At 41.7% G+C, this 27,816-nt stretch overlaps 1 protein-coding gene across 1 annotated transcript in view; it reads left to right on the top strand.

The window, feature by feature from the left end:
• Nucleotides 1-27,816, top strand: part of SLC25A26 (solute carrier family 25 member 26) — a 146,131-nt gene that overhangs the window by 116,710 nt on the left and 1,605 nt on the right. The window contains exons 7-9 of the mRNA XM_007445669.1: nt 17,120-17,189; nt 22,536-22,600; nt 23,647-23,720. Of these exons, the coding sequence (XP_007445731.1) occupies nt 17,120-17,189; nt 22,536-22,600; nt 23,647-23,720 (209 nt within the window). The remainder of the gene's footprint in view (nt 1-17,119; nt 17,190-22,535; nt 22,601-23,646; nt 23,721-27,816) is intronic.

Genomic DNA, 27,816 nt, shown 5'->3' with positions numbered 1-27,816 from the left:
CTTTCCCTCATCATCCAACCCATCAGAACAGTCCACTGTTCTTTTTTTTTACATTTATTTTTATGTTATTATTTATTTTTGGCTGCGTTAGGTCTTTTTTGCTGCGTGCAGGCATTCTGTAGTTGCGGAGAGCCGGGGCTACTCTTCGTTGCAGTGCACAGACTTTTCATTGCGGGGGTCTCTCTTGCTGCGGAGCACAGGCTCTAGGCGCGTGGGCTTCAGTAGTTGTGGCTCGCGGGCTAGAGCACAGGCTCAGTAGTTGTGGCGCTCGGGCTTAGCTGCTCCGCGGCATGTGGGATCTTCCCAGACCAGGGCTCAAACCCGTGTCCCCTGCATTGGCAGGCGGATTCTTAACCACTGTGCAACCAGGAAGGTCCCCAGAAGAGTCCACTGTTGTGATTGAAGCCTCTAACTCATCTCTTGCTTGAGTTGCCACGTTGGCCTCTCCAGTGGTCTCCCTGATTCCATTCTTGCTTCTCTAAAATATCTTCTCTTCACAACAGCCAGAGTGATCTTTTAAAGAAATAAATCAGATCATACCACTCTCTGCTAAAAGCCTTCAGTGACACCTCTTTGAAAGAATAGTAAAATCCAGAGTTTAAACTGCGGTTGACAGGGTCCTGTGTCATCCGCCGCTCCTACCTCACCGACCTTATCCCACAGCACCCGCCCACTACACTCCAGCCTCCCCATGTCCACGTCCTGCCCTGCAGTCTGGCTAGCCTCCCTCTGTTCTGTTCGGACTCGCCAGGCTGCTCCTTACCCGAGGGCCTTTAAGTTTGTTGTGCCCTCTGCCAGAAATATTCTTTATTCATTTATTCTAGACATAGTTACTGAGTACCTACTATGTGCCTACGGCTTGGGGAATATAGTGATCAACAGGGTTGACAAAAATCCGTCATCAAGCTTTCACTCTGGCTCTTTCCTTCCCTAGGCTTTTCTCACGTCCAAATCTTTCTTGTTCTTTAGTCTTAGATCATGTCACTTCAGAGAGGCGTTCCCTGTCTGCCCATCTTTAAAGTAGGACCTTCCCATCTTCCCTGCTCAGTAAACACAGCACCTGTTTATTTCCTTTGTAGCATTTAAATAGTTTATTTAGTTATGCACTTATTGACGCCCAAATACTTACAAAAAACACGTTGTGTGTTGAGCAGATATATGCCAGGCACTGTGCTGAGGAGTATATTATATATTCCTTAGCATCTTATTCACGTGACGTACAACTCAGAGAGACAGGTCCTGTTGTCATCCCCACTAAAACAGGGAAACCAGGGCTCAGAGAGATTGTCTTCCATCTGCCAAACTTAAGTCCTCAGTTTTCTGTCCAGTACCCTTTTACTGTGTTAACATTGTTTTTATTACTACAGTCATGATCATTAATAATCATAATATGTAGCATTTCTCAAAGTTACAGTGTGCCCAGCACTGTGCTAATCACTTTCCATGGCTTAACCTCCTATTAATCTTCATGGCAATTCTTTGAGGTGGGTGCCCTTTTACCGTCTTCATTTTGCAGATGTGGAAACTGAAGAAGAGTTTGAGTGCCTTGCCCAAGGCCTCAGGAACACTCAGTGTTAAGGGGTACATCCAGGATTTGAACCCAGACAGTCTGACTCCAGAGTTGATGTCCTTAATTATTTTACACATAACTTTGCACATAGCATACAATATCTTTAAGAATGTCGTTGCTGTTTCATATGTTCAAAAGTTGGTAAAAAGTTGAGATGGTTGTATCATATCTAATCAGCTTATTTCAGGCATTTCTGCAAATTGTGTTGATTTTTTAACTTGATGACATAAAACTTAAAAGCCCTGGCTACCATATTTCTTAGACCAGCTTCCCTTCCTCCCCTCCCCCAACCCATCCCCGGTTCTGCTGTACTTGGGCAAGGGTTAAACAGTGTTTGCTTCAGGAAGGAGTCAGCTCCGAGGGACCGAAATGGGGGAGCACAGATAGTTTATGGGGATGAGTGGAGCCAGACTACCTTTCCCGCGTGTTTGTGTTTTAATTTCTTGTAGGACTTGGCTTTTTGGAGGAAGAAACTTTGTCTTCTGATCGTTTATATTCTTTGTAGTTATGACTTTTACACAGCAGGTGTTTATGACTATTTACTAATTGTTTGGAGGTTAGCCTTCTTTCTTTTTCAAGGTCAAAGCAAAGTTGGGTAGCTGTATACATTAACCGTTGTATTTAAAAGTAGTTTCTTTCAGAAGTATGTTGACAGCTCTAACATACAGATGTATTCTCACTGAGCCTTTGAGAAACGATACGCGTATTTTGAAAGGATATGATAAAATTTCCTATAAGAATGTCAGATTTGTTCTAGTGTCTGAATATATAGAGAAGTGTAGAGGATTGTTAAGAGTGCTGCCAGGTCTAAGTACTTTTGCTTCTAGCCACAAGGTGTTACTAAGTTGCAAAGCAGTAACTAGAAGAAATGCAAACCTTAACCTCAGATGCAACGTTTGAAGCAAAATGAAAATAAAATCAGTTTGGTTATGTAAAATTTTCACATTATGCTGATGATTTTCTAAAGTGAAATCATAGCTTTGTAACAGAAATCAGGGGCCAGTGGATTATCATTTCAGTTATAGGACAATGTATAAAATCAGTACATTTTAGAAGTCTTTTAAACAGCCAGTACTTTATAAAAGCTATATTTTTATACAAATTGAAGGGTAACTTTATTGTTGTTGATTCTTATTTTTTAAATTAATTCATTAATTTTTGGCTGCATTGGGTCTTCTTTGCTGCATGCAGGTTTTCTCTAGTTGCAGTGAGCGGGGGCTCCTCTTTGTTGTGGTGCGTGGGCTTCTCATTGTGGTGGCTTCTCTTGTTGCGGAGCACAGGCTCTAGGCGCGCAGGCTTCAGTAGCTGTGGCTTGCGAGCTCAGTAGTTGTGGCACACGGGCTTAGTTGCTCCGCGGCATGTGGAATCTTCCTGGACCAGGGCTTGGACCCATGTCCCCTGCATTGGCAGGCGGATTCTTTTTTTTTTTTTTTTAACATCTTTATTGGGGTATAATTGCATTACAATGGTGTGTTAGTTTCTGCTTTACAACAAAGTGAATCAGTTATACATATACACATGTTCCCATATCTCGTCCCTCTTGCGTCTCCCTCCCTCCCACCCTCCCCATTCCACCCCTCCAGGTGGCAGGCGGATTCTTAATCACTGTGCCACCAGGGAAGTCCTGATTCTTATTTTAATAATAGTTAAAGTGTCTTTTATCACTCCATCCACAGCATTCTCCCATATCTTCAGCATATGAACAAAATGATAGTAATTTAGAAGGTGCTCATGGTCAGGGTCTCCGCTGCACCATTTCATGAGACTGGGACAATCTGGTATCTGCACAGACATGTTTGATCAGAACACAGATTCCTGTGAAGGCATATTAAAGATTGAGAAGGGAATGATAACAGAGTAAAAATGATTGTGTGTGGTTTTTACTGCACTAAGTTTGTCCCCTAAGTTAAATACAGCATGTCAAGATGGAAGAACACTCCTAAAAATAAGAGCAAAATATTTTATGTCCAGATCACCAGCAAAAGTCAGAGTCTGAGATGCTGATTAGGATTTTAGCGAAATGTCATTATAATGAAGCAGACATCTTTTTTAACAATTTAAAAAATATGAGAACTTTTGAATTCTTAAAGACAGATGGTTAAAAAGAGATGTCAAAGAAAACTAAGTAAGGAAGGAAGGATGTGTAGCAAAGCCTGACAGGATGGATGGAAAGGGTGTCACTTCTGAGGCTCTGGATCCTTCTCCCATCTCCTCCTTTGGACCGGTGTAGTCAGCTGCCTGGTGTCCTGCTGTAGTTACAGTTGTGAAGCCAAAGCAGTATCAACACCTAATACGTTCCTTGCAGGTTCCATTACTTTCAACCAAGTTAAGATTTAACCTTGCCTCATGGGTCCCACAAGCTAGTGGGTTAGGGTCCTTTGTCAAAAAACAATAAAATGCACATCAGGATTCCTCCTTTGTCATCTTCTTTTGGGTGTTTCTCTTCTGTTTATGCAAGTTTGTGAGCAAAATGAGATAAATATGCTCATTCAGATATAACATTCCTGTGATGAATCAAATTGACTTTTTTTGGCTGAGACAAAGTGTGAGAAAGGAATTAAACACACTTTATTTTAATCAGATTATCAAACAAATATAAAAAAGCACTTTTTATTTATTTATTTAACTTCTTTATTGGAGTATAATTGCTTTACAATGATGTGTTAGTTTCTGCTTTATAACGAAGTAAATCAGTTATACATATGTTCCCATATCACTTCGCTCTTGCGTCTCCCTCCCTCCTACCCTCCCTATCCCACCCCTCCAGGTGGTCACAAAGCACCAAGCTGATCTCCCTGTGCTATGTGGCTGCTTCCCACTAGCTATTTTACTTCTGGTAGTGTATATATGTCCATGCCACCCTCTCACTTCGTCACAGCTTACCCTTCCCCCTCCCCATATCCTCAAGTCCATTCTCTAGTAGGTCTGTGTCTTTATTCCCGTCTTGCCCCTAGGTTTTTCATGACCTTTTTTTTTTTTCTTAGATTCCATATATATGTGTTAGTGTACGGCATTTCATTTTCTCTTTCTGACTTACTTCACTCTGTATGACAGACTCTAGGTCCATCTACCTCACTACAAATAACTCAATTTCGTTTCTTTTTATGGCTGAGTAATATTCCATTGTGTATATGTGCCACATCTTCTTTATCCATTCATCTGTTGATGGACACTTAGGTTGCTTCCATGTCCTGGCTATTGTAAATAGAGCTGCAGTGAACATTGTGGTCCATGACTCTTTTTGAAGTCTGGTTTTCTCAGTGTATATGCCCAGTAGTGGGATTGCTGGGTTGTATGGTAGTTCTAGTTTTAGTTTTTTAAGGAACCTCCATACTGTTCTCCATAGTGGCTGTATCAATTTACATTCTCACCAACAGTGCAAGAGTGTTCCCTTTTCTCCACACCCTCTCCAGCATTTATTGTTTCTAGATTTTTTGATGATGGCCATTCTTACCGGTGTGAGATGATATCTCATTGTAGTTTTGATTTGCATTTCTCTAATGATTAATGATGTTGAGCATTCTTTCATGTGTTTGTTGGCAATCTGTATATCTTTGGGGAAATGTATCTTTAGGACTTCTGCCCATTTTTGGATTGGGTTGTTTGTTTTTTGATATTGAGCTGCATGAGCTGCTTGTAAATTTTGGAGATTAATCCTTTGTCAGTTGCTTCATTTGCAAATATTTTCTCCCATTCTGAGGGTTGTCTTTTCGCCTTGTTTATGGTTTCCTTTGCTGTGCAAAAGCTTTGAAGTTTCATTAAGTCCCATTTGTGCACTTTTTAAAAATGCCTATAATGATGCCCAGTTCCTTTGGAGATATAAAACTGTGCTAGTATTTGATTTCCAGGGAGCCATGTACAGATTCACACGTAATCTCCTTTAAAAAATGGGGAGAAAAGGAGTTAGCTTTGTTTCTCTTTGTCCTTTAGACCTGCTTCCTGGGTATTCGTGAGTGTTTTCGGTGTCAGTTTAGTATGTCTGGTGTAAATATGCGATAGGATACTGTTAGTGCTGCTCTGGTTTCACTCTGTCATCCCTGGGTGATCCTGGCCCTCCTTCCAGCTGAACCTCAACCAAGCCTTGGAACTGTCTCTGCCCAGCTCACTAGAAGGCCTTGTCCAGTTAAGTAAATGTTCATCCTTGAGCTGGAACTTGTTAGCTGTTCCTGGTTTATACGGTTCTTTCCTGAGCCACAAAGGACAATTTGGGATTATGATGTCTGGCCAGTGGATGTTTTCCTCCTTCTCTACACAAGGGTAAAATTATCCAACACTACTTACATTAATAGGTAAACATATCGGTTCCAAATATTTGCCTGCCTTCTGTGTATAAGGAATTGTGCAAGGCCTTGTGAGACTCCAGAGGTGAAGGTAATGAAGTCCCTATCCTGTTGAATCAGGAGTCAGATGAGCGAGTTTTTGCAGGTTAATGAAAAGAAGGGAGTCTTTATTATACATATTTTTTGGTGCTTTTGAGGATAGTGGCTTGTCAGCGTGCCTGTTTCTGAATAAATGGAGCTTGTTGGTGTAAGTCCCCCAGTTCTTCCATTTGAACCATTTTTATAAAAATCTTTTAAAAAGATTGTTACATGCTTAAACATAGCAAACCAAGTGTGTCTTTCCAGGCAGAAGTATTAAAAATAATCACACCTTTTCTTGTTGACTTAAAATTTGTATCACGAGCATCAGTTTTAATAATAACTGTTACTCAGTTTAGATACCTTTTGCCCCTACCCAAACTAATAAAAGACATCAAACCACAGATCCAGGAAGCTCAGACAGCCCTCCAATCAGAATAAATACCTCCCAAATAAAACCTAGGCACACATATGCAAAAATCTTGCTTTGTAATTGTAAAACCTAAATATTACTAAGCAAACTCAGCATTTGAGCCCATCTTACGTTTGCTCAAGAATAAATGAAATTTCTTATATTGGGTTGACCAAAATGTTCATTTGGGTTTTTCTGTACCATCTTAAGGAAAAACCCAAAAGAAGTTTTTGGCCAACCCAATATTAACCAGCACAATCATTCATTAAAAAATTTCTTACGAACTCTTATTATCGGTTTAAGAGGAATCCATTTTAGCCCTTTAACCACTTGCGTATATTGCTCCAGCCATGGTAGGGCAGAAGTGAAAGCTTACTTGTGGTTCCCAATTGTATTCATTATTCTTTTCATTTTAAAACTTTGCTTTGGAAATCCCACATTTATTTATTTATTTATTTATTTATAAAAATTTATTTTTTTAAAACTTTTGCCTGCGTTGGGTCTTCACTGCTGCCTGCGGGCTTTCTCTAGTTGCGGTGAGCGGGGGCTACTCTTTGTTGTGGTGCGTGGGCTTCTCATTGCGGTGGCTTCTCTTGTTGAGGAGCACGGGCTCTAAGCACGCAGGCTTCAGTAGTTGTGGCATGCGGGCTCAGTAGTTGTGGCTCGCGGGCTCTAGAGCGCAGGCTCAGTAGTTGAGGCTCACGGGCTTAGTTGCTCTGCAGCATGCGGGATCTTCCCGGACCAGGGCTCGGACCCGTGTCCCCTGCATTGGCAGGTGGATTTTTTACCACTGCGCCCCCAGGGAAGGCCTGGAAAACTCTTTTTTTCTCTTTTTTTTTTTTTTTTTGTGGTACGCGGGCCTCTCACTGTTGTGGCCCCTCCCATTGTGGAGCACAGGCTCTGGACGCGCAGGCCCAGCGGCCATGGCTTACGGGCCCAGTCGCTCCGCGGCATGTGGGATCTTCCCCGACCGGGACACAAACCCGTGTCCCTTGCATCGGCAGGTGGACTGTCAACCACTGCGCCACCAGGGAAGCCCTGGAAATCTCTTTTTTCAAGTCATGTTTGTATATAAGTACTTCACAGAGAATTCATTAATGTAAATTATAAATATAATTTTATTATTCAGTTGTTAATTAGTAATTGAATAATAAAATTATAGGCAGTTGTTGCTTTAACTATGTGTTTTTTTTTTTTTTTTTTTTGCGGTACGCAGGCCTCTCACTGTTGTGGCCTCTCCCGTTGCAGAGCACAGGCTCCGGACGCACAGGCTCAGCGGCCATGGCTCACGGGCCCAGCCGCTCTGCGGCATGTGGGATCTTCCCAGACCGGGGCGCGAACCCGTGTCCCCTGCATCGGCAGGCGGACTCTCAACCACTGTGCCACCAGGGAAGCCCTAACTATATTTTAAAGTGGATGTGCCAAAGCTATGCAATAGCTTGATCACCTACAGTATGGAGGGCAGTTGAGTGAAATTAATCATCTGCTGTCTTTGACGTGTTCTGAAATTCTGGTACTAGACAGCAGTGAGACCTGCACAGAGGATTGTCTTTTCTGCTGTGTTAAATGAATTATCATCATTTATTATGATGTCAGTCATGTGGAACTGAGTAGACGATTCAGCACAGATACCTACTAAGGTACCATAAAGCTCATGGGGTAAATAAAGTGTTGTAATCTTACGCAATTGGAAGCCACCTAACTACTTCTGAGGACAACAACTGAAGAAGTCCCAAAGTTAAGTTTCCCTGCACTGAAGCCAAAACGCTTATTTTCAATTTGTTGTTCGTTCATAAGACAACTGTGCACATTTGGGTGGGTCTCTTAAATGTGTCTGTGCACATTTGGGTGGGTTGTTTAAAAGAGAAGGCTTTTAAACAAAGCCTTCTCTTCATGCTGTACTTGAAAGACACTTGGCTCCGGCTTGGACTCCCAGCCATTTCCTAGTATCCGGCCTGGTGTTTGCTCTCTGTCCTCTGAATGAATACTGGTGCTAATAGCTGTAACCCTGGTGGGGGTGTGTGTGGAGGAGCCTCGAAAGTACTTCATGCCTTCTTCCTCTGATGGCCCTTGAGCTCTGAGTGAAGAACAATCTGATTGTTTTTGTAGCGCCACCACTAAGTATTCAGGATTCCTCATAATATCCTGCTGGATAATAGAAATGTCATTAATTGAAAAATAAATCAGGCCTGATGTTTAAAATTCACACACCTTTAAACAATGTGAATGGTGAAATTCAATTAAGGTCTGTATCTTAGGAGTATTGTACCTATTTTCATTTCCTGTTTTGATCATTACACTTGGGTTATGTAAAATGTCAACAGTAGAGGAGGCTGGGTAAAGGGTGTATGGGACCTCTACTATTTTTGCACATTTTCTGTAAGTCTAAAATGATTTCAAAATGAAATTTTCTAAATAAGCTACTAGAAATCGTTTCCAGTCATCCTATGTTAAGGAAACTTTCCTCAAGAAAAACCGCAAAAGTGAAACTAAGAACATTTCTGACTGCCATTCTCGTTACTTGAAATGTCTCATTTACATGAGATATAAGCAAATGTGCATGGATTCATCTGAAAATTTCGTTTTATATTTGAAAAGAAAATGGAAACAGGACTTGGACTAGTGATAAGTAAGCAAACACCAAGTAAAGTATGGCCGCCTGCTTTTTTTTAGTCTTACAAGCTCTGTCACATCAGTTGAGACCCCACGCTGTGGTTCTTCACGTTTGGGCCTCCTTTCTGCCCTCCCCCTGCAGCCATTTACTTGCTTTTACAGGAATGATCATTAGACCTCTGTGGCAATGGAAATACTTATTTAGGTTGAGAAGTTACGGCAATTTAAAAATTTTTGGTGTTGAGACAGGGCCTTAAAAAAAATCCTCCATTCCAAACCCACATGATTTGTATACATTTATTGACATCAAAATATTTTCTTTAATAACTTGCATATTATATTGTAGCTTCCGTAGAAGTTGAGCTGTGTATCGAGGAGGCTTATAAATGTTGCTTATATACTATTCTTTCTACAAGGCACGTGGCTTTGAGGGGACCGTAAAAATCAGCTTCAGTTCCCCCACTTTCGATCTGTGTGACCTCAGGCAAGTTACTTGACAACTCTTAGTACCACCCTACACCTGTGTGTCTGGATAATAATACACAGCTTTCAAACTTAAATGAGAAATGTGCAGTCTTTTGCATAGTTTCTGGAACATGCTAGGTACTCAGCAAGTGGTAAGTAATACTGTCAATAGCAGTCATTCATACTGTTGTCTAAACTACATTTTTATTCCATTTTCTAATCTACTCTTAAATTATTTAAAGCTAATAAACAATAATATTACACTTCCTGTGAGTAATCTTTCTTTTTTTTTGTTTTAACATCTTTATTGGAGCATAATTGCTTTACAGTGGTGTGTTAGTTTCTGCTTTATAACAAAGTGAATCAGTTATACATATACATATATTCCCATATCTCTTCCCTCTTGCGTCTCCCTCCCTCCTACCCTCCGTATCCCACCCCTCTAGGTGGTCACAAAGCACCAAGCTGATCTCCCTGTGCTATGTGGCTGCTTCCCACTAGCTATCTGTTTTACATTTGGCAGTGTATATATGTCCATGCCACTCTCTCAGTTCGTCCCAGCTTACCCTTCCCCCATCCCCATGTCCTCAGGTCCATTCTCTACGTCTGTGTCGTTATTCCTGTCCTGCCTCTAGGTTCATCAGAACCATTTTTTCTTTTTTTTTAGATTCCATATATATGTGTTAGCCTATGGTATTTGTTTTTCTCTTTCTGACTTACTTCACTCTGTATGACAGACTCTAGGTCCATCCACCTCACTACAAATAACTCAATTTCATTTCTTTTTATGGCTGAGTAATATTCCATTGTATATATGTGCCACATCTTCTTTATCCATTCATCTGTTGATGGACACTTAGGTTGCTTCCATGTCCTGCCTGTTGTAAATAGAGCTGCAGTGAACATTGTGGTACATGACTCTTTTTGAATTACGGTTTTCTCAGGGTATATGCCTAGTAGTGGGATTGCTGGGTCGTATGGTAGTTCTATTTTTAGTTTTTTAAGGAACCTCCATACGGTTCTCCATAGTGGCTGTATCAATTTACATTCCCACCAACAGTGCAAGAGTGCTCCCTTTTCTCCACACCCTCTCCAGCATTTATTGTTTCTAGATTTTTTGATGATGGCCATTCTTACCGGTGTGAGATGATATCTCATTGTAGTTTTGATTTGCATTTCTCTGATGATTAATGATGTTGAGCATTCTTTCATGTGTTTGTCGGCAGTCTGTATATCTTCTTTGGAGAAATGTCTCTTTAGGTCTTCTGCCCATTTTTGGATTGGGTTGTTTGTTTTTTGATATTGAGCTGCATGAGCTGCTTGCAAGTTTTGGAGACTAATCCTTTGTTGGTTGCTTTGTTTGCAAATATTTTCTCCCATCCTGAGGGTTGTCTTTTCGTCTTGTTTAAGGTTTCCTTTGCTGTGCAAAAGCTTTGAAGTTTCATTAGGTCCCGTTTGTTTATTTTTGTTTTTATTTCCATTTCTCTAGGAGGTGGGTCAAAAAGGATCTTGCTGTGATTTATGTCATAGAGTGTTCTGCCTGTGTTTTCCTCTAAGAGTTTTATAGTGTCTGGCCTTACATTTAGGTCTTTAATCCATTTGGAGTTTATTTTTGTGTATGGGAGTGTTCTAATTTCATTCTTTTACATGTAGGTGTCCAGTTTTCCCAGCACCACTTATTGAAGAGGCGGTCTTTTCCCCATTGTGTATTCTTGCCTCCTTTATCAAAGATATGTGCGTAGGTTTCTCTCTGGGCTTTCTGTCCTGTTCCATTGATCTATATTTCTGTTTTTGTGCCAGTACCATACTGTCTTGATTACTGTAGCTTTGTAGTATAGTCTGAGGTCCAGGAGTCTGATTCCTCCAGCTCCGTTTTTCTTTCTCAAGATTGTTTTGGCTGTTTGGGGTCTTTTGTGTTTCCATACAAATTGTGCAATTTTTTGTTCTAGTTCTGTGAAAAATGCCATTGGTAGTTTGACAGGGATTGCATTGAATCTGTAGATCGCTTTGAGTTGTATAGTCATTTTCACAATGTTGATTTTTCCAGTCCAGGAACATGGTATATCTCTTCATCTGTTTGTATCGTCTTTAATGTCTTTCATCAGTTTCTTAGAGTTTTCTGCATACAGGTCTTTTGTCTCCTTAGGTAGGTTTATTCCTAGGTATTTTATTCTTTTTGTTGCAGTGGTAAATGGGAGTGTTTCCTTAATTTTCGCCTGTCTTTCCAGCCAGTTTTTTGTTGATCACAATCCTCCAGTTCCTCCATATATGTGAACAAATATATAATTTCAAAATATTTTCATAATTCATGTACAGTACTTTTTACCAGCCAGTTTTCTTGTCATTATCCTTGTTGCTTAATAAATTTAAAGTTGCCCCCAAATGAATCATTTGTAAACAACACTCATCTTTTTAGTTTGGTCTCAGTATTCTTTTTCCAAAGTTCTATATTCAGACAATTCATTATTTAAAAAAATTACAAACCCATATTATTTAAAGCAAGTTGCTTTGGACATTGACAAAGTTTGTTCATTCACTTGAATATTCTGATATCATTCTAGTAAAAGTTACCTGTATGTGGAAGTGAAGTATCTTATAAATACCTTCTGTCTGCTGTCAAAATACCTGTAACCTGTAGATCCAAGTCCAAGTATGTATATACTCTGTACCTACCTGTTTAAACTTTGGCAAGTTACTTAACTTCTCTGAGCCTCAACTTTCTTGTCTGTAAAATGAGGATAAGATAGCACATACCTTAGAATATTGTGGTTAGGATTTCATGAGTTAATGTATGTAAAGTGTTGGGTACCTGGAGCATAGTAAGTTCTGTATAAGTGTTTGTTGTGGTTGCTTTTATAATCGTTACTTCTCTTATGCTGTGTTTGCCGTGGAAGTTTCTCACTTGAATCTAAATCTTTTGGTTATAGAGATTTTCGTTTAAGATATTTATTAGTATCCTTTTCTAATACAAAATGATTTCCTTATATGTTTTTAGGCTAAATTGTTCTGGCCAGGTGATATGCTTATCTTTGGAGATTCTATTTTTAAATTGTGTCTTCAGCCGTTAGAGTCTGTTTTGATCCAGTGTTTTGCTTCCCCTGGCAACCAGTTTTTTTCCTTCCTAGATTACAACAGGCACCTCTGTGAAGCCTTCTTTGTCACTTTTTGTTATAACCCTCTTCTGCCCTCACTCTACTCCCATCACATATTAGACCTGGGGACTGCTATCTTTTTTCCCTTGACCTTATACTGACTGAATCCTAGTAGGTATTGAGTAAATGTTGAATTTATGAGTTATGTAGTATCTTTGATTTTTTTATCCTGTATGACATGTAGTGCACATCTTATTATTTGTTCTTTATTACTGCTTATAAACTCAGCATTATTTGTAGTATTTTAAGTTTGTTTGGAGTGAACTTTGGCTCTCTGGCACCCTTAAAGGTACCAGTAGAAACTGAAGATGATGTCATTACCAGAATGACTATTTTATGTTTTGTATCCTTTTTCTAAAAAGTCAGCAAAGTAAATAATGGTGTTAAATTTGGCATTAGCCTGATAAAATCCACCTTTTGCCATCTTTAAAGTAAAAAGTTGCTGTTCTGCTAATTTGCTTCTCATGCTGTCTTGAGTGCTTATAAGAGCTCTGGAGAAAAAAATGTTTTCTACACAGATATACTTTCAAACATTAGAGCATTTAGTGAAAAAATACTAAATACTCTGCTTAATGCCAAGATTATCTTTAGAAAGCTGTTTGTGCTAAAACTTTTTTTTAGCTCATCTACTTCCACAAGTAAGGTTACAAAAATCTTTTTGATAGCTGCACTCTTAGTCCAGTGATTTTAATAAATACACTTTCCAAGTAACTGTTCTCATTAGTTAGGTGGAAGGAAATGTTGGAGCCCTCAGACACCATACATTATTATATCTCTAACTTGTTAGGTAGTTTCCATAGTTAGGTGACTGACTTAAGAAAAGTTGACAAACAGGGCCCTACATGCCTTGGTTTGTTTATATGGCACCTTCTCCATTTCTGTAGCAACTTACTCAACCTTCCAGGTGTATTTTCGGTGGGGAAGTATTGAGAGTAGAAAATTAGTACTGGGTTTGCTGTTCTTCTTTCAGTTGTGGTATATTTGATCATCCATAAAAATGTCATGCCACCATGAGCAGGTTATTATACTATTCTAACCATTGTGATGAATATATTCAAGAGGTCTTATTTCTAATATTCTTCATCCTTATTGCAGTACCTGCCATTATGCTAGACAGCCTATCCAGTGCAGTAAGGCAAGAAAAATAAATAAAAGGCAATGATCCAAATTGGAAAGGAAGAAGTAAAACTGTTTATTCACAGACAGATGATCACGGATGTAGAAGATTTGATGGAATCTCCAAAGAAGCTACTAGAGCTGATAAATTTAGCAAGGCTGCAGAATACAAGATCAGTATGCAAAAGTCATTTGTATTTCTACATATTAAGCAATCAGAAACTGAAATTTAGAGGAAAAAAAAAAGCAATACCATTTACAATAGCACCAAAACATATGAAATACTTAGGGATAGAATTGACAATACAAGTGCAAGACCTCCACTGAAAACTGCAAAACATCGTTGAGACAGAATAATGGAGCCCCAGGGTTTCCCTGGTGGCCCAGTGGTTAAGAATCCGCCTGCCAATGCAAGGAACACAGGTTTGTGCCCTGGCCCGGGAAGATCCAACATGCTGCAGAGCAACTAAGCCCTTGCATCACAACTACTGAGCCTGAGCTCTAGAGCCCACAGGCCACAACTACTGAGCCCATGTGCCACAAGTACTGAAGCCTGTGCGCCTAAAGCCCATGCTCCACAACAAGAGAAGCCATGACAATGAGAAGCCCGCGCATCTCAACGAAGAGCAGCCCCCGCTCACCACAGCTAGAGAAAGCCCACGCACAGCAACAAAGACCCAACACAGCCATAAATGAATGAATGAAAATAATGGAGCCCCAAGTAAATGGAGAGATGCACCATGTTTATGGGTCAGAAAACTCAATACGGTTAGCATCTCCGTTCTCTCCAAAGTGATTGATGGATTCATTGCAATTCAAATCAGAATCTCAGCAGGCCGGACTTCCCTGGTGGTGCAGTGGTTAAGAATCCGCCTGCCAATGCAGGGGACATGGGTTTGAGCCCTGGTCTAGGAAGATCCTACATGCCGCGGAGCAGCTAAGACCGTGAGCCACACCTACTGAACCTGAGCTCTAGAGCCCTCGAGCCACAACTAGTGACCCTGCACGTCTAGAGCCTGTGCTCCGTGACAAGAGAAGCCACCACAATGAGAAGCCCATGCACCGTGATGAAGAGTAGCCCCCACTCACCCCGCAACTAGAGGAAGCCCGTGCGCAGCAACAAAGACCCAACGCAGCGAAAAATAAATAAAAATTAATTAATTAAAAAAATCTCAGCAGGCAGTTTTGCAGGAATTGATGAGCGGATTCTAAAATTCTTACAGACGTGCAAAGACTCTAGAGTAGTCTGAAGGACTTTGACAAAGAAGAAAGTTGGAGAATTAACACTACTTGAACGCAAGATTTATTATAGAGGTGTAGTAGTCAAAAAAGTATTGAATTGGTATCAAGATAGATGTGTAGATTAGAGCAAAACAGAGTCCAGAAATAAATCCACGCATATATGGACAATTGATTACTGACAACAGTGAGAAGGCAGTTCATTGCAGAAAGGCTAGTCCTTTCCAATTGCTGGAACAATTACATATCCATGTTTAAAAACAAAACAAAAGAACTTCAAACCTCGTAGCATACATAAACATCAACTTAAAATGGAAGATCTAAATATCAAACCTTAAGACAAAATTTCTAGAAGAAAACATAGATGAAAAATCTTTGTGGTCTGAGTTAGGTAAAGATTTCTTAGATAAGTCACCAAATGCAAGATCTGTAAAAGGATAATTTGCACATCAAAGTTAAATAGTCTGTTCTTGGATAGACACTGTTAAGAGTATGAAGAGAGAAGCCACAGACTAGGAGAAAAGAATTGCAGGTGACCTATAGCTGGACTATATAAAGAACTGTAAAACTCAGTAATTACAAAAACAGACAACCCGGTGAAAACGTGCAAAACTTTCGAACAGACACTTCACTAAAGAAAATATATTCTGGATATACTTTTCAAGTACATGAAAAGGAGCTCAGCATCATTAGTCATTAGGGAAATACATAATAAAACCACAATGAAATGCTACTGCATACCAATTAAAATGGTTAAATTTTTAAAATACAATACCAGGTGTGGGAAAGGATGTAAAGAAACTGGAACTGGTCTAAATGTAAAATACGACCACTTTCTAAAACAATTTGGTAGTTTCTTAAAAAGTATACAACCGTATACCTGCCATGTGGTCCAGCTATTTCACTTCTAGGTATTTTCCCAAGAGAAATGAAGGCCTGTGTCCATACGAAAACGTGAATATAAATGTTTATAGCAGCTTTATTTGTAATAGCTAAAAACTGGAAGAATCCCAAATGTCTGTCAATAGGCAAGTATATAAACAAATAATGATACAATGGAATATTACTTAGCAATTAAAAAGGGGTGATCTATTGATATCCACACTAACATGAATGAATCATACAGAAATTCTGAAGGAAAGAATTCGAGTTAAAAAAATTAATGTATAATTACAGTTATATAAAATTCTAGAAAAGGCAAACGAATGTAGAGTGACTGATCAGATTGTTTAGGGGTTGGTAAGGAAGGGCAGGAAAGGGGGATGACAAAGGGACCCGAAACTTTTTTGGGGTGATGGATATGTTCACTGTCTTAATTATGGTGATGATTTCACATGTATGTCTATCAAAAGTTACCAAATCACATACTTAAATATGTGTAGTTTATTGGATATCAGTTGTACCTCAATAAAGCTAAAAACAAAAATAAAGAGTGCAGGCTCTGCTGTTAGAAAGCCTGGGTAAAAGAAGGACAATAACAGGACCTAACTCTCAGGGTTGTCGTGAGGACTGTGGGTTTTGATGTATGGTCAGAGATTAGACCAGGGCCTGACTCAGCGCTCTTCACCATTTGATATGACTGTATTTTATTTTCTACTAAATCATAGACTCTCAACAAGCAAGGCACCACGTCTCTGCCATCATTTTGCCTAGTTTGAAACTCAGCACGAGTGTTTATTTGTGTAATCCTCAACGTATTACAAAAACAGGGCGAAAAGCATTTTGACGAACTTTACGTGGTTCAGTAATAGAATTAGCGTCCTTCAAACATGTACAGCATAGGTAAAGATTGAAAAAAGAACTGTGGAATTTGGTATACACTGCTCTGGCCTAATTTGTGAATTATGGTATTTATATATGTTTAGAATTATATGGGAAACATTTAAAATGTTACATTGTCTTAAAGATATACCTTTATTTTTATACACGTATGTAAATGTGTGTATATGTGTGTGTCTATCACATATTCCCTGAAAATGGTTTCCTTTGGGCACTCTAACGTAGCTGTCACCCTCGTTTCTTTGACTTACTTTAGAATGCAGTTAAGTCCTTGGGAAAATCACTTATGTCATCAGTGAGGAATGCCACCAAAATAGCTTCTCACTTAAGTTCCCATCCCCAGAGCTAACCCACGGGAGGTTCCGATAAATTCAAATATTTAATAACTTGTATTTTTCTTTCTCCTTAAACACAGGCCCTCTGGTCCTGGAGGCAGGATCATGTGGTGGATTCTTGGCAGTCAGCAGTCTGTGGAGCATTTGCAGGTGCAAAGGATTATATTATACTGGGAAAGACCAAAGAGGGGGAGAAAAATGTGAAAATATTAACTGTGCAAAAACAACAGTCTTCAGAAATTCCAGATTGTTTGGAAGAAAAGAGTCCCACTAGTTGTTTGAGAAAAGAGAGTGTCTTAGGGGGGAAAAAAAAAAAAAACTGCTAAAAAGGTGTCTGCCTGAAAGACAGCCAATTTGTTTTTGACAAATTTTTTCTTTTTATTAAAGCCTTCACTCAGACCCTTGGATTATCTTAAAGATGATTTAGCAAGGCCTCTGTGGGAAGAGACTGGCTGTGGGTGCAGCTATCTGCCTTGAGCACTTCTTGGGGGGGGTTTAGGCGATTTTTGCAGAAGGCAGTGATTCACGGTCCATGTGACATGTTTGACAGCGCCGTAGATTAACTGGTGTCAGGAGAGCGGAGGCTGCTCCACAACTTACTGAAGGCTAAAAACTGCGTGGTGTAGAAAATATGGAGATCTAAACATCTGGGCATTTTCTAGACATTAAACAAAGAGCAGAGCGACACTATGCAATGTCTATCTATCACTTGGTCATATGCGTTTTCCAGTGAGGTTTTAGTGAGAACTCAGAAACTGGAAAGAATTTAAAAAGTAAGAGGTGTAACGGTCTAAAAGAGAAATAAATACATTTTGTTGCAAATAAAGGTGAGTGAGAATTATGGTTGAAATAAATCGAAACGGAAATTTGCCAGAAAATTGTAAACTGCTGGTTTTGATGTGAAGCCAGTAAACTGACAGATATGCGGGCTTAGGATACCAACCTTAGTAGAAAATAATTCGTTTCCAATTTGTTTAATGGTCGTTGGATGGGTTTTTAGTTGTAGTGATTAGGAAAACAGAAAACATACATTTTATAATTAATAATTGGACCCATCTGACTTATAGAATTGATAATCCAAAATAAGACTCTTGCCTCTAGATATGAAGCCAGCTCAGATTGCTTATGACGGGTAATTGTTTCCACATGATCCATAGTCATTAGCTGTGTTAAATGGGTACGTGGTTTTGATTCATTTGCCAGTGGTCAGGAGTCTTTACTCCCCAGTCCCTAAGAAATGTGCGTTTCTGTGGACTCCCTTCTGGGTCCTGGGCACAAAGTGAGCATTCTGGAAATTGAGTCATCCTGGATAAGGAAGGCCGGTTCTTAAAGTTAACATACTATAAAACGTCTGAGTGTTGAAACAAATATATATATTCTCTGGTCCCTTCCCTTAGGTAGCTAATTCAAAGATTCGCTTGCAAATATGCATTGTTCCTATTAAGGACATGTGCGTTCATTACAATTCCTTTTTCTGAATAATGCTGTGTAATAGGCACTAAGTACTTAGTTTAGTCAGGGGGTGGGAGCCAGGGAGAAACTTGGTATCAGACCCCCACTGTTTGGCGGGATCCTGTGGGCCAGGCTCTTTCCATTCCGGTGGCCCCCCTGAGGATGAGGAGTGCAGCAAGCCACACTGCTCTCCAGGGACAGTGGGGAAGCTGGGATGCGGGGCAGGGAAGGGATTCGCCCAGAGCCTCAGGATCCAGTGCTGGCTGACCTGTCTGAATCATAGAGCTGTCAAACCTCTGTTCTATCCCCAGCTAAGGAACGAGACTTTGGGGCCTTATTGAGCACCCGTTTCCCTTACCTGTAATGCAGAAGCAACCCTCCCTCCGTTAAGGGGTTGTTGCTGGGATAGGTGCGATAATGTGCGTTAGAACTGCGTTTACGGAGTTTATTTCAATAAAAACAACCAGCACCCAGGAAATGAAAAGCTGTCATCATCACAGTAATTCATATTCTTAATTGCATGAAAAAAATAACACATTAATAAAGTTACTATACGTAATCATCACCTCTAGTAGGGTGTAGATTTAAAAACTACTCCAAGACAATTATCTTATTTTTTCAGCTGAGGTTCTGATAGGAATTTGCCCAAGGTCTGCAGAAAATCCGTTGTCAGTACATGTACATGTATTTAACAAAAGATAAAGTAAAATAAATAGATTTCTTGTTTATATCCCTTTTGTTCTGAAATTTTAGCTGGTACAAATGTTGATCCTGAGGAACAAGGTTACTCTTTTACAACCTTTCTGAAAGATAAACGTAATTGGAAAATATTTCAGATTGTGAGAAAGCAACATTCTGTAAGAATTTGCTGCAAGATTGTGCACTGCACAGTATAGAGAAATGACTAATGACTAGTCATCTTGGGCAGCCCCTAAGATCTGACATGCTTACCGGCTGTACTTTCAGATGTTTTTGCCTTACATGGCCACAGAGGCAGTGATAAAACTTGCCCTATAAACCAGAAATCTGATTTCTCATCCCTGTGTGCTTTTCCAAGTTTAACCTGGTTGAAGCATTGTAGACGAACCACTCTCTGGCCATCCTTGGCACTCTTCGGTGCCCATGCTTGCTTTATAAACCACTTGGCACAAATATCCAAAAATGTCCCTTGAGATTGGAGGTGTTGATGGCTCGTCATGCTCAGAAATTCCCTTGGCTTCTGGTCGGGGGTTAGACTGGGGGTGGGGAAACGGACTTTGCCAACTTCCCTACTTCAAGTTAACTTCCAAACATAAAACCATCATTCAGTCTTAATAATTATGACATCTGCTACTATAGGGATATCTCCTACTATAGGGATATCTCCTACTATAGGGATATCTGCTGTTCTAATGTCCTTTGATTAGTTTCCTGTAATGAACACTTAACTTACATTCTCTAAGAGAGAGAGCTCTCCCGCCATGGTTTGAAACTCTAGAATAGGGTGAGGGTTGTTTGGGTAACAAATGACAGGGCTTGATGCAGTCTTTAAAACACAAACGAAAACACGTTTTTTGCCGTTGCTGTTGTTGAAGCCGTCCAAGTCTGGACGCTTGTTTGTAGCTCGTCGGTGGAGCTGCTTTTCCTGCTTCCGGCTCATCTGGGGAGGGGAGCCCCTGGGCGGACAGTGTGTGGCAGTGCCGCCCATTACTGCTCCCACCACATTCACAGCTGCTGTTGGAGGTGACAGCTCCATAACTCTCGTAGGAAGGCGGCCCCTTTGTCTGGAGAAGGCGACGAACCTGCATTTCTTCCCTGAGGACACGTGAGATGTAGTTTCACTGTAAAAGTCTAGTTTCCCCTGAGTCTGGTTCTTGAAAGCAGTTAGCCTAACATTCAGTAAAAACTCAACTCTAGTGGAACCCACAGAAAATTGTTTCACATGTGATTTGAGCACTAAAGTAGCCTGCAGTCGCTGTACCAAATAATTATTTCCTGTCTAATGTTAGCATGTTCCTTGTATTTATTACCAGCGGTTTACATTTCCCTTAAGTAAAATGCAGAAAATAACTACATTTTAACTGGAAATACAGCTCCCCTCCCCATCATGACCAGTTATTCTGTTACGTGATCTTCACAAGTCCTTCTTACAGCCTCATAAAAAACATTGTGAGGTCTGTGAATTAAAGCAGTCTTTGATATTTGAAGACATTTAAATCGTCTTATTAATAACTTGCATAAAATAAAGTTTCCGTCATAGTAATAAAAGTAGGACCTATTTTAGCATATGCATTTTTGTCTAACTTTTCTTCTTATTACTTTCCTGAAACAGAAATCACTGGAAGAATATTGGCAGGCATCTACAGTAGAGGAATGGTGAACTTTTGCTAATGGCCCAAATAAGTTCGATTTACAGTATCCAAATTTAGTAGAAAACAAATACTTTTCAACACAGGTGACGTGTGAGAGCCTGAGTGGTCAGACAGGGGACAGATGATGTCCTTGTTAATTTTTAGTTGGTTCAGGTCAGTTTGTAAAGATTTTCAAGTAGGAAAATCGTGTATGCACTTTTGGATTTTAACAACTGGATACATTTGGATTTGTTTTATTCATATATCAAAGTCATCGTGTAGTGAAACAGCATTACTTTTGGAGCCAAGGTACACATGACTTTTGAGTCCCACCTCCTTTATGGCAGAGTAAGTGGTTAAAAAAAAGTAAGAGTAGTATTTCAGGACTGGGTCCACAAAATTTTTAAATATTTGCAGTTTAGCAGGTCTCTGAATTTCAGACAACTTTTGAATTGGGAGGAAAGTGTTTCACATATTCATAACTCAAAGGTGGCTAAAATAAAAGGGACTCCAGTATACATGTTTATGGTTTTTACTCTGGTTTTAGCCCTAAGATTGGTGTCATTCTGGGTACATCTCTCAAGAAGTCAGCATCATAATAAATGTTACCCAATGGAGGAGGTTCAGTTTAATGATCTTATTTCAGCAACATATTTTAGAAAGATATTGGGCAGAGATCAAATGACCTCCTTGTCCACACACCGCAAAACTTAGAGGGAGAGGTGTGCTATTTCTGAAGCATCCTTTACACACGTGTTCTGTTCAGCTCTTAGAAAACTGCCGATTTCACCCTGGCTCACGGAAGCTGAATCTTTAGAAAGCCCTTTGGGGCTCATTATTTCTATCTCCTTTGGGCCTTTTGGGGTTTAAAATATATCTTTGTATCGTATTAAATAAAACAATGGTACCATATACTGTGATTTCTGTTAAAAAAAAAAAGTAGTCCTCCAGTTCCTCTGTCTGTAGATATGGACCCGTTTAAAATTTGTGGATTAAAAAAAAATCAGTTTGGCACTCATGGCATTTAAATAAAGAGGACAGGAGAGAAAAGTTAGGGAAGAAGCAGTAAGGGAGAATGCAGGCTTGAATCAAAACTGACTCTAACAAGATATGAAAGCGAGTTTAGAAATCTTGTTACTCTAACTGGCCTGTTGATCAGAAGCCTGCAAATACACAAACATTTATACTCTTTTAACCGTAAGAAGCCAGCCACTTATATGAAAAATCCCCACACTGATACCCGTGTCTGTTTGCCAGTTTTGCCTCAGAGCAGAAACGACAGCAGCATTTTGGAGTCAGATTAGAGAAGATGGGCCCATGGAAGGCATGGACCCCCTGAGACTCATGGGGCACAGCATGCCTCTCCGAGTGGGAGTCTGACTACGACACACCCCTTTGTACACACACGGGTTTGTCTGCTGCTTCACAAAAGAGCAAGCTACATTGTGGGGCCTTGTTTTTTTACTTGCAGGTATAAAACATTATCCCGTCACCTCTTCTGTATGCAGTCAGACATCACTACAAAGCAGGGGAGTGTGTGGGTAAAGATTTTGCATGTGTGCTTCCTATTCTTGAATCAATCAGGTGGACGTGACGATAAAGAAGTATTTCTGGCAGAGATATGAGAAATTAATTACAAAATAAAAATGAGAAACTACCGTGTAATGCAGTAAACAGGACCTCACTTGTGTGTTGGGTATTTTTATATGCACAGGTGGATTTGCAGCTGCAGTCACCACGCCTCTGGACGTGGCAAAAACCAGAATCATGTTGGCAAAGGTAAGTGGTAAAATAATGTAATATAGACACAACAGATGCTTGTATCTATTAGCACTTAGGGCTTACATGTATATAAAGTGAACAAAAGTGGCATAACACCTATAGTTAGCAGCCTTTTGCTGCCTGTTGAACCACTAATGAAACTGCCTTTGGACAAAGCAATATCCACAGGAATCGCTGTGACTGATGTCTGGGTAGCATTTTACTGTTTTGCAGTCATTTTCACCTGTATTGTGTGAACAGGGAGGGCTGGTAGGGCCTCTGCCTGGTGATACCATTTTCAAAGAATCTCTGTTTTTACTGGTGACAGACCCGAGGCTCAGAGCGTTGGCCTGCTTCATGCCATGCAGCAAGTATGAGGCTCTGAACTTATAAGAGTGAAGGCTTATTAAGCCTTCACCAGATGAATTAGGACATTTTTCAGAATTGTTAAAAAAGGTCGTTAAGTAAAATTGTTTTTAAAAAACCTGGACCGAGACTACAGGGAAAGGCACACATATACCTGGACCAAAACAAGAAAAACTAAAAAGTCATACCCTTGTGGAAACGCGGAACAAATAAGGGCAGACTCGTAGTATGTAGCTTGATAGGGCAAAGCCTGTTTTAAATTGAACACGGTATTCTTGATTAAGTGTGTTCATTAGCCACTTAGATAGGTTTCATAATCATTACCATTCATACTGATTATTCCCCATCCTCCTCAGATGAGTTAATACTGCTTTCAGTGTCTTTCCTGTTCAATAGTAGTATGTGAATTATCTGAGTTAAGCTCTGCTCATAGGCTGACAGTGAGAGAAGGAACCTAGACAAGCTACTTCTGGTGGGAAATGGGCCAACTCAGTGCTTGCTTGTGGGTTCAAGTGTGAGGGCTTCTCGTCTAGTGAGATCCAGAGGTCCTGATTCCCGGGAGACCCCCCCAGTCTATCTGGAACTGTGTCCTACAGGAGGGTGGTGGGGAGCCGTGCATCTGAGGGTACCTAGAGCCTGCTGTAAGTTGGTTGGGGAGTTCCGTGAGGTGATGGCTTCTCTTTTGTCTTTCCACGCAGGCCGGCTCCAGCCCTGCAAGTGGGAACGTCCTCTCTGCCCTGCATGGTGTCTGGCGGACACGGGGGCTGTCGGGGTAAGGCTGGGAAGGGAGGCCCCGCCGCCGTCGCCGTCCACCCTCCTCCTCCTTTAGCCCAGCATCGGGAGAACACCCACCCTTCCTTTTGCTTGCCCTGGTTGGGGTATCATTTACTTTTATCGTACAAAACGTTACGTTTGATGTTGCTTACGTGAGATGATATTGCACAGTCGGGTTGACGCAGTGTCGTGGGTGATTCCCATCTCAGTGTTAGATGGCATCCACCTCTGTGGCCTCTGCCAGGTTCTGGATTGCATCACTGAGAAAGCCGGCGTCCAGTTGTGTTAAGGCAGGATGCAAGTGACGAGGAAAGCATTGTTAGCAGAAAGCATTTGTGGTTTTAACTCTTAATAGTTAGCACTTTTAACATAGCATAGTGCCTGACACCTCCCTTGCAGCTCACTGCTCTGCATCATCCGCACAGGTCTGTTCAAAATGCTGTTTCAGCATTGCTGTTACAACATGTAAACCTGTCTAAAGGTTGGGCTCTGTAACAGGGAGATGAAATCACGATTCTCTCTGGAATCATCTACCAGGGATTTTGCTGAGAGAGCAAAGCGGCCGCCTCCTGTAGGGGAAGGTTGAAGCGAGCCTAGTGACAGGGGCGGTGTGAAACAGCATAGCCACGGCGGTGCCACCTCCTTGTCCCGGTGCTGTGTCGATCATTTATTTGACTCTAGTTTTGTGTCCACTTGGCAGGTTTTATTGCAGCTCGTTGACAGTCTGGGGAACATGGGGCAGGTTGGTCCGGCCACAGGCAAGGGTATTTTGCAGGAGTTAACAAGCCCCATCCTCTATTCAGAACAGGTAACGTTGGATGGCTTCGATAAATGTGCCAGCTCTCAATGGCTGCTGCTTGCCTGAAGGACAAAGGCTTTGGAGACAGGGGCTGGGTTTACCAGAAAGGAGTAACTGAGCCTTGGAGGGCAGGGGGGTAGTTTGTATGTCCTGAGTCAGTGATTTATGGCTAATAGATTATAAGTAAGTAGGAATCTGGTTGCTCATAGCTGAGGCACTTTGATTTTGACACAGGACCCTCCTTACACAGTGAAATGGTGTGAGAGAAAAAAAGAAAAAGAGAGAGAGCTCTGAAGTAGCAGGGAAAAGATTCTCAGGGCTTCACATAGTGACTGGGCCGCACAGAGGTGCCGCACGCAGTCGATGTTTTAGGTCCTAGAGTCAGACTGCTGAATTTCGCTCTCATTTGTTTCAGTATAGTTCTTAGAGTCTGTGGCAACTATTGGTCACAGCTAGGCCCTTGACTTTAGCCCTGTGGAGTCCGTGTGGAGCCGCAGCCTGTCCGCCTTTCTCGAAAAAGTGGTGATATCGGGGATGGCATAGTCGGCAGGACCGTGGCCCCAAAAACTTGTGGACAAGGAATTTCCTCGAGTAGATGATTGAAACTAAACCTTCCCTGTCCCAGTGTTGGTGTTACTGGGTGTTATCTAACCAGGCAGTGCCAGAATTAAAGGCAGAGGAAGGGTGTCATCAACATGCTGAGGGCCTATTCCTGTCCCCGCTGTCAGCCCTGCAAAGGTAATCTGGATTTTTGCCGATCTTCCAGAAGTCTTCTGAAGTCTTGGGCTCTCATTAGTATGCCCAGTGTGGTCCTTAGCAAGAGTATTTCAGGCAGCTAATGACAGTGTTCATTAGCTTCCTGTTAACGTGATAAAAGACAACAAGTAATTGGACCAGAGAACTGGAATGAGAAGCAAACAAACAAAACCTCCTGCAAACGCGCGCAGCTCTTCTGAGCAGTGGTCCTAGGCTTCCCCAGCCACCTTCTCTGTCGGTTTTCCATGCAGAGCCCCTGTGGGTTCCTAGTGGCTCGGAAACACACCTGCTGGGTTTAACAGAGGATTCAAGCCGCCTCCCCACCTGCAACGGGCTGGTGCTGAGCTCTCGGTGTAAATTAAAGTGGTGGCACTTGGGTCTCTCCGTGTTGGTTCACACGGGGAGGGACCGCGTTCTGGCACCGATTTGGAAGACGTGCCCTCAGGCAACCTGGTTTCTCTGAAATAAAAATACCGCACGCTCACCGCACCCAACAGCCCGAAAGCAGATGGGAAGCCTGTTTATCCAGTGTTGCTCCTTCCTCCCTTTCTTCGGCTCATCACCTGGCCTTTTGTTTTTCTCTCCTGTGCCCTTTATGTCCTCACCACTGCTGCCCTGTGTCCCCCCAAGTGGCGCCCGGCCCTCTGCTGAGCGCCTGACGTTTGTCATCTCTTCCTCGTGCGGTCCCTCCAGTGCAGCCCTGCTCTGTTCCAGTCTTCGCCTCTGCGTTTGGTTGGGGCCCTCACTGTACAAATTACTCTAATGATGTTAACAGACAGTTGTCATCTAGTGAAGCCATCAACTGCTTCCATCTGCCCCTCGCGTGGAGCAGCTGAGCTCATTAGCAGCGGGGTGAGGAACAAGGCAGGGAGGGAGGGAGAGTTCTGTGGCCAGCGTGGTTTCCACAGCTCAGCCCCTGCTGACCCCCACTTCCAGCACTTCTCTTTGTAGGATGGGGGCAGGGAGATGAATCTCTTTTCCGGGCCAGAAGGACACAGTGGCCTCAAAGCAGTAATTTAGGGGCCACCTCATGCAAAAACAATTTGCATGATGCTGGGCTGAACAACTTTTTTCCTTCCAAGTGTATTTTGGTCTCCTATAGACTTTGAATGTAGACAAGAAAAAGAGGTTCTCATTTCGTGTAGTATTTTACTTGACTATTTAAATCCTCAGTTAGCTAACTATAAACTATAGGCCCCCTAGAACCACTCTCGAGTCCGTTTTCCTCAGAAGTGCTGAGGGCTGCACACTGGGCGGTCAGGCTGGCCTCTCCTGGCCGTCACACAGAAAGGAGGCAGGCGGGCGGCTGTGAGCTAGGCCACGGGGATTTCCTTCCTGTCCCTTTCTTGCCATGCCTCCCTTTAGCTGAGCATGGAGGTTCCTCAGACTTTCAAGGCTACGCAGGCTACTGCTGGCATAACCTCCACGTTTTCAGCTTTCGTCCCTGGATCCGACCCTGTCTTTTTAGTGGTCAATCCACTAGTTCTGATTTTGTAATTTTGTTCTCTGCTTACACAAGTAATACTCTTGTTAAAAAAAAAAAGGTTCAGTTGCTACAGAAGCACAGGCAAGGGAAGTCTCCTGTACCCCTTGCTCCCCAGAGAAAGTTGAGGATGTATCTCGGCCGTGTTTGTCCAACATGCAGTCACATTATACATACAGCTTTGGGACTTGACTTCTTTTAGAAGCTATTTTGTATAGGTTCCGTGTTGGTCCCTGTGGACGGCCTTATTCAGCGGCACAGCTGTAGCAGCATCTCTGTAACCAGGGAGCAGATTCTTTGCAGTTTTTCTCTTAACAGCACCACCACAGTGACCATCTTTGAACAAATACCTGTGCATCGCCCTGGGAGGGTTTTAAAGAATGACCACCCACTTTACGTCCCCAGTAACATTGTTCTTTTACTTTGCATTTCTTTGCTTCTTCCAAAGTTGCAACTTTGATGGTAACTGGCTCTCTGTAGGGCTTGGGGTGCCGCTCCCCTCCCAGCTGGAACCCACTCGCCTTTCTTAGAGGGGAAAGGGACAGAATGGGACGGAGTGAGTCACTGGGAGGAGCGGTAGAGCCGTCGGGGAAATCTTCCCCAACAGCCAGGGCCCGCCTCAGGCTTCTGGGGAGAGGGTGGTGGGTTGGTGCCCTCCAGCCTTCCCTGGGATTCAGCCCTTTGACTTCTCTATAAAAAAAAGTCGATTTCATCATCTCTTGAAAGCAAAAATGTTGTGACAGTCTTAACAGAACTGTCGTGGGGACAGAGTTACCGTGTCTTGACTAATTGCTGGACTTAACTGTGGGTGCTCACAAGTAAGCTGTTTGTATTCAGCCGCCTTAGCCAGCAAGCAGCTGGGCTGCAGCTTCAACAAGTCTACTCGGGAATGTAATCTAGTGCCCATTCTGAAAGGAAAGACAGACACATTCTAAGTGCCGTGTGGGGTTTAATGAGCATGGTGTGTCGAGTGGAGCAAGCTGTGGGTGTTGGAGTTTAACCTTTTTTACACACAGAAAATTAAAAAATCTTTCCTCCTCCCTTCCCCCCCCCCCC

The sequence above is a fragment of the Lipotes vexillifer genome, unplaced genomic scaffold, assembly GCF_000442215.2.
Source record: "Lipotes vexillifer unplaced genomic scaffold, Lipotes_vexillifer_v1.1 scaffold239, whole genome shotgun sequence".
NCBI lineage: Eukaryota > Metazoa > Chordata > Mammalia > Artiodactyla > Lipotidae > Lipotes > Lipotes vexillifer.
This window is presented reverse-complemented; position numbering and strand designations above follow the sequence as displayed.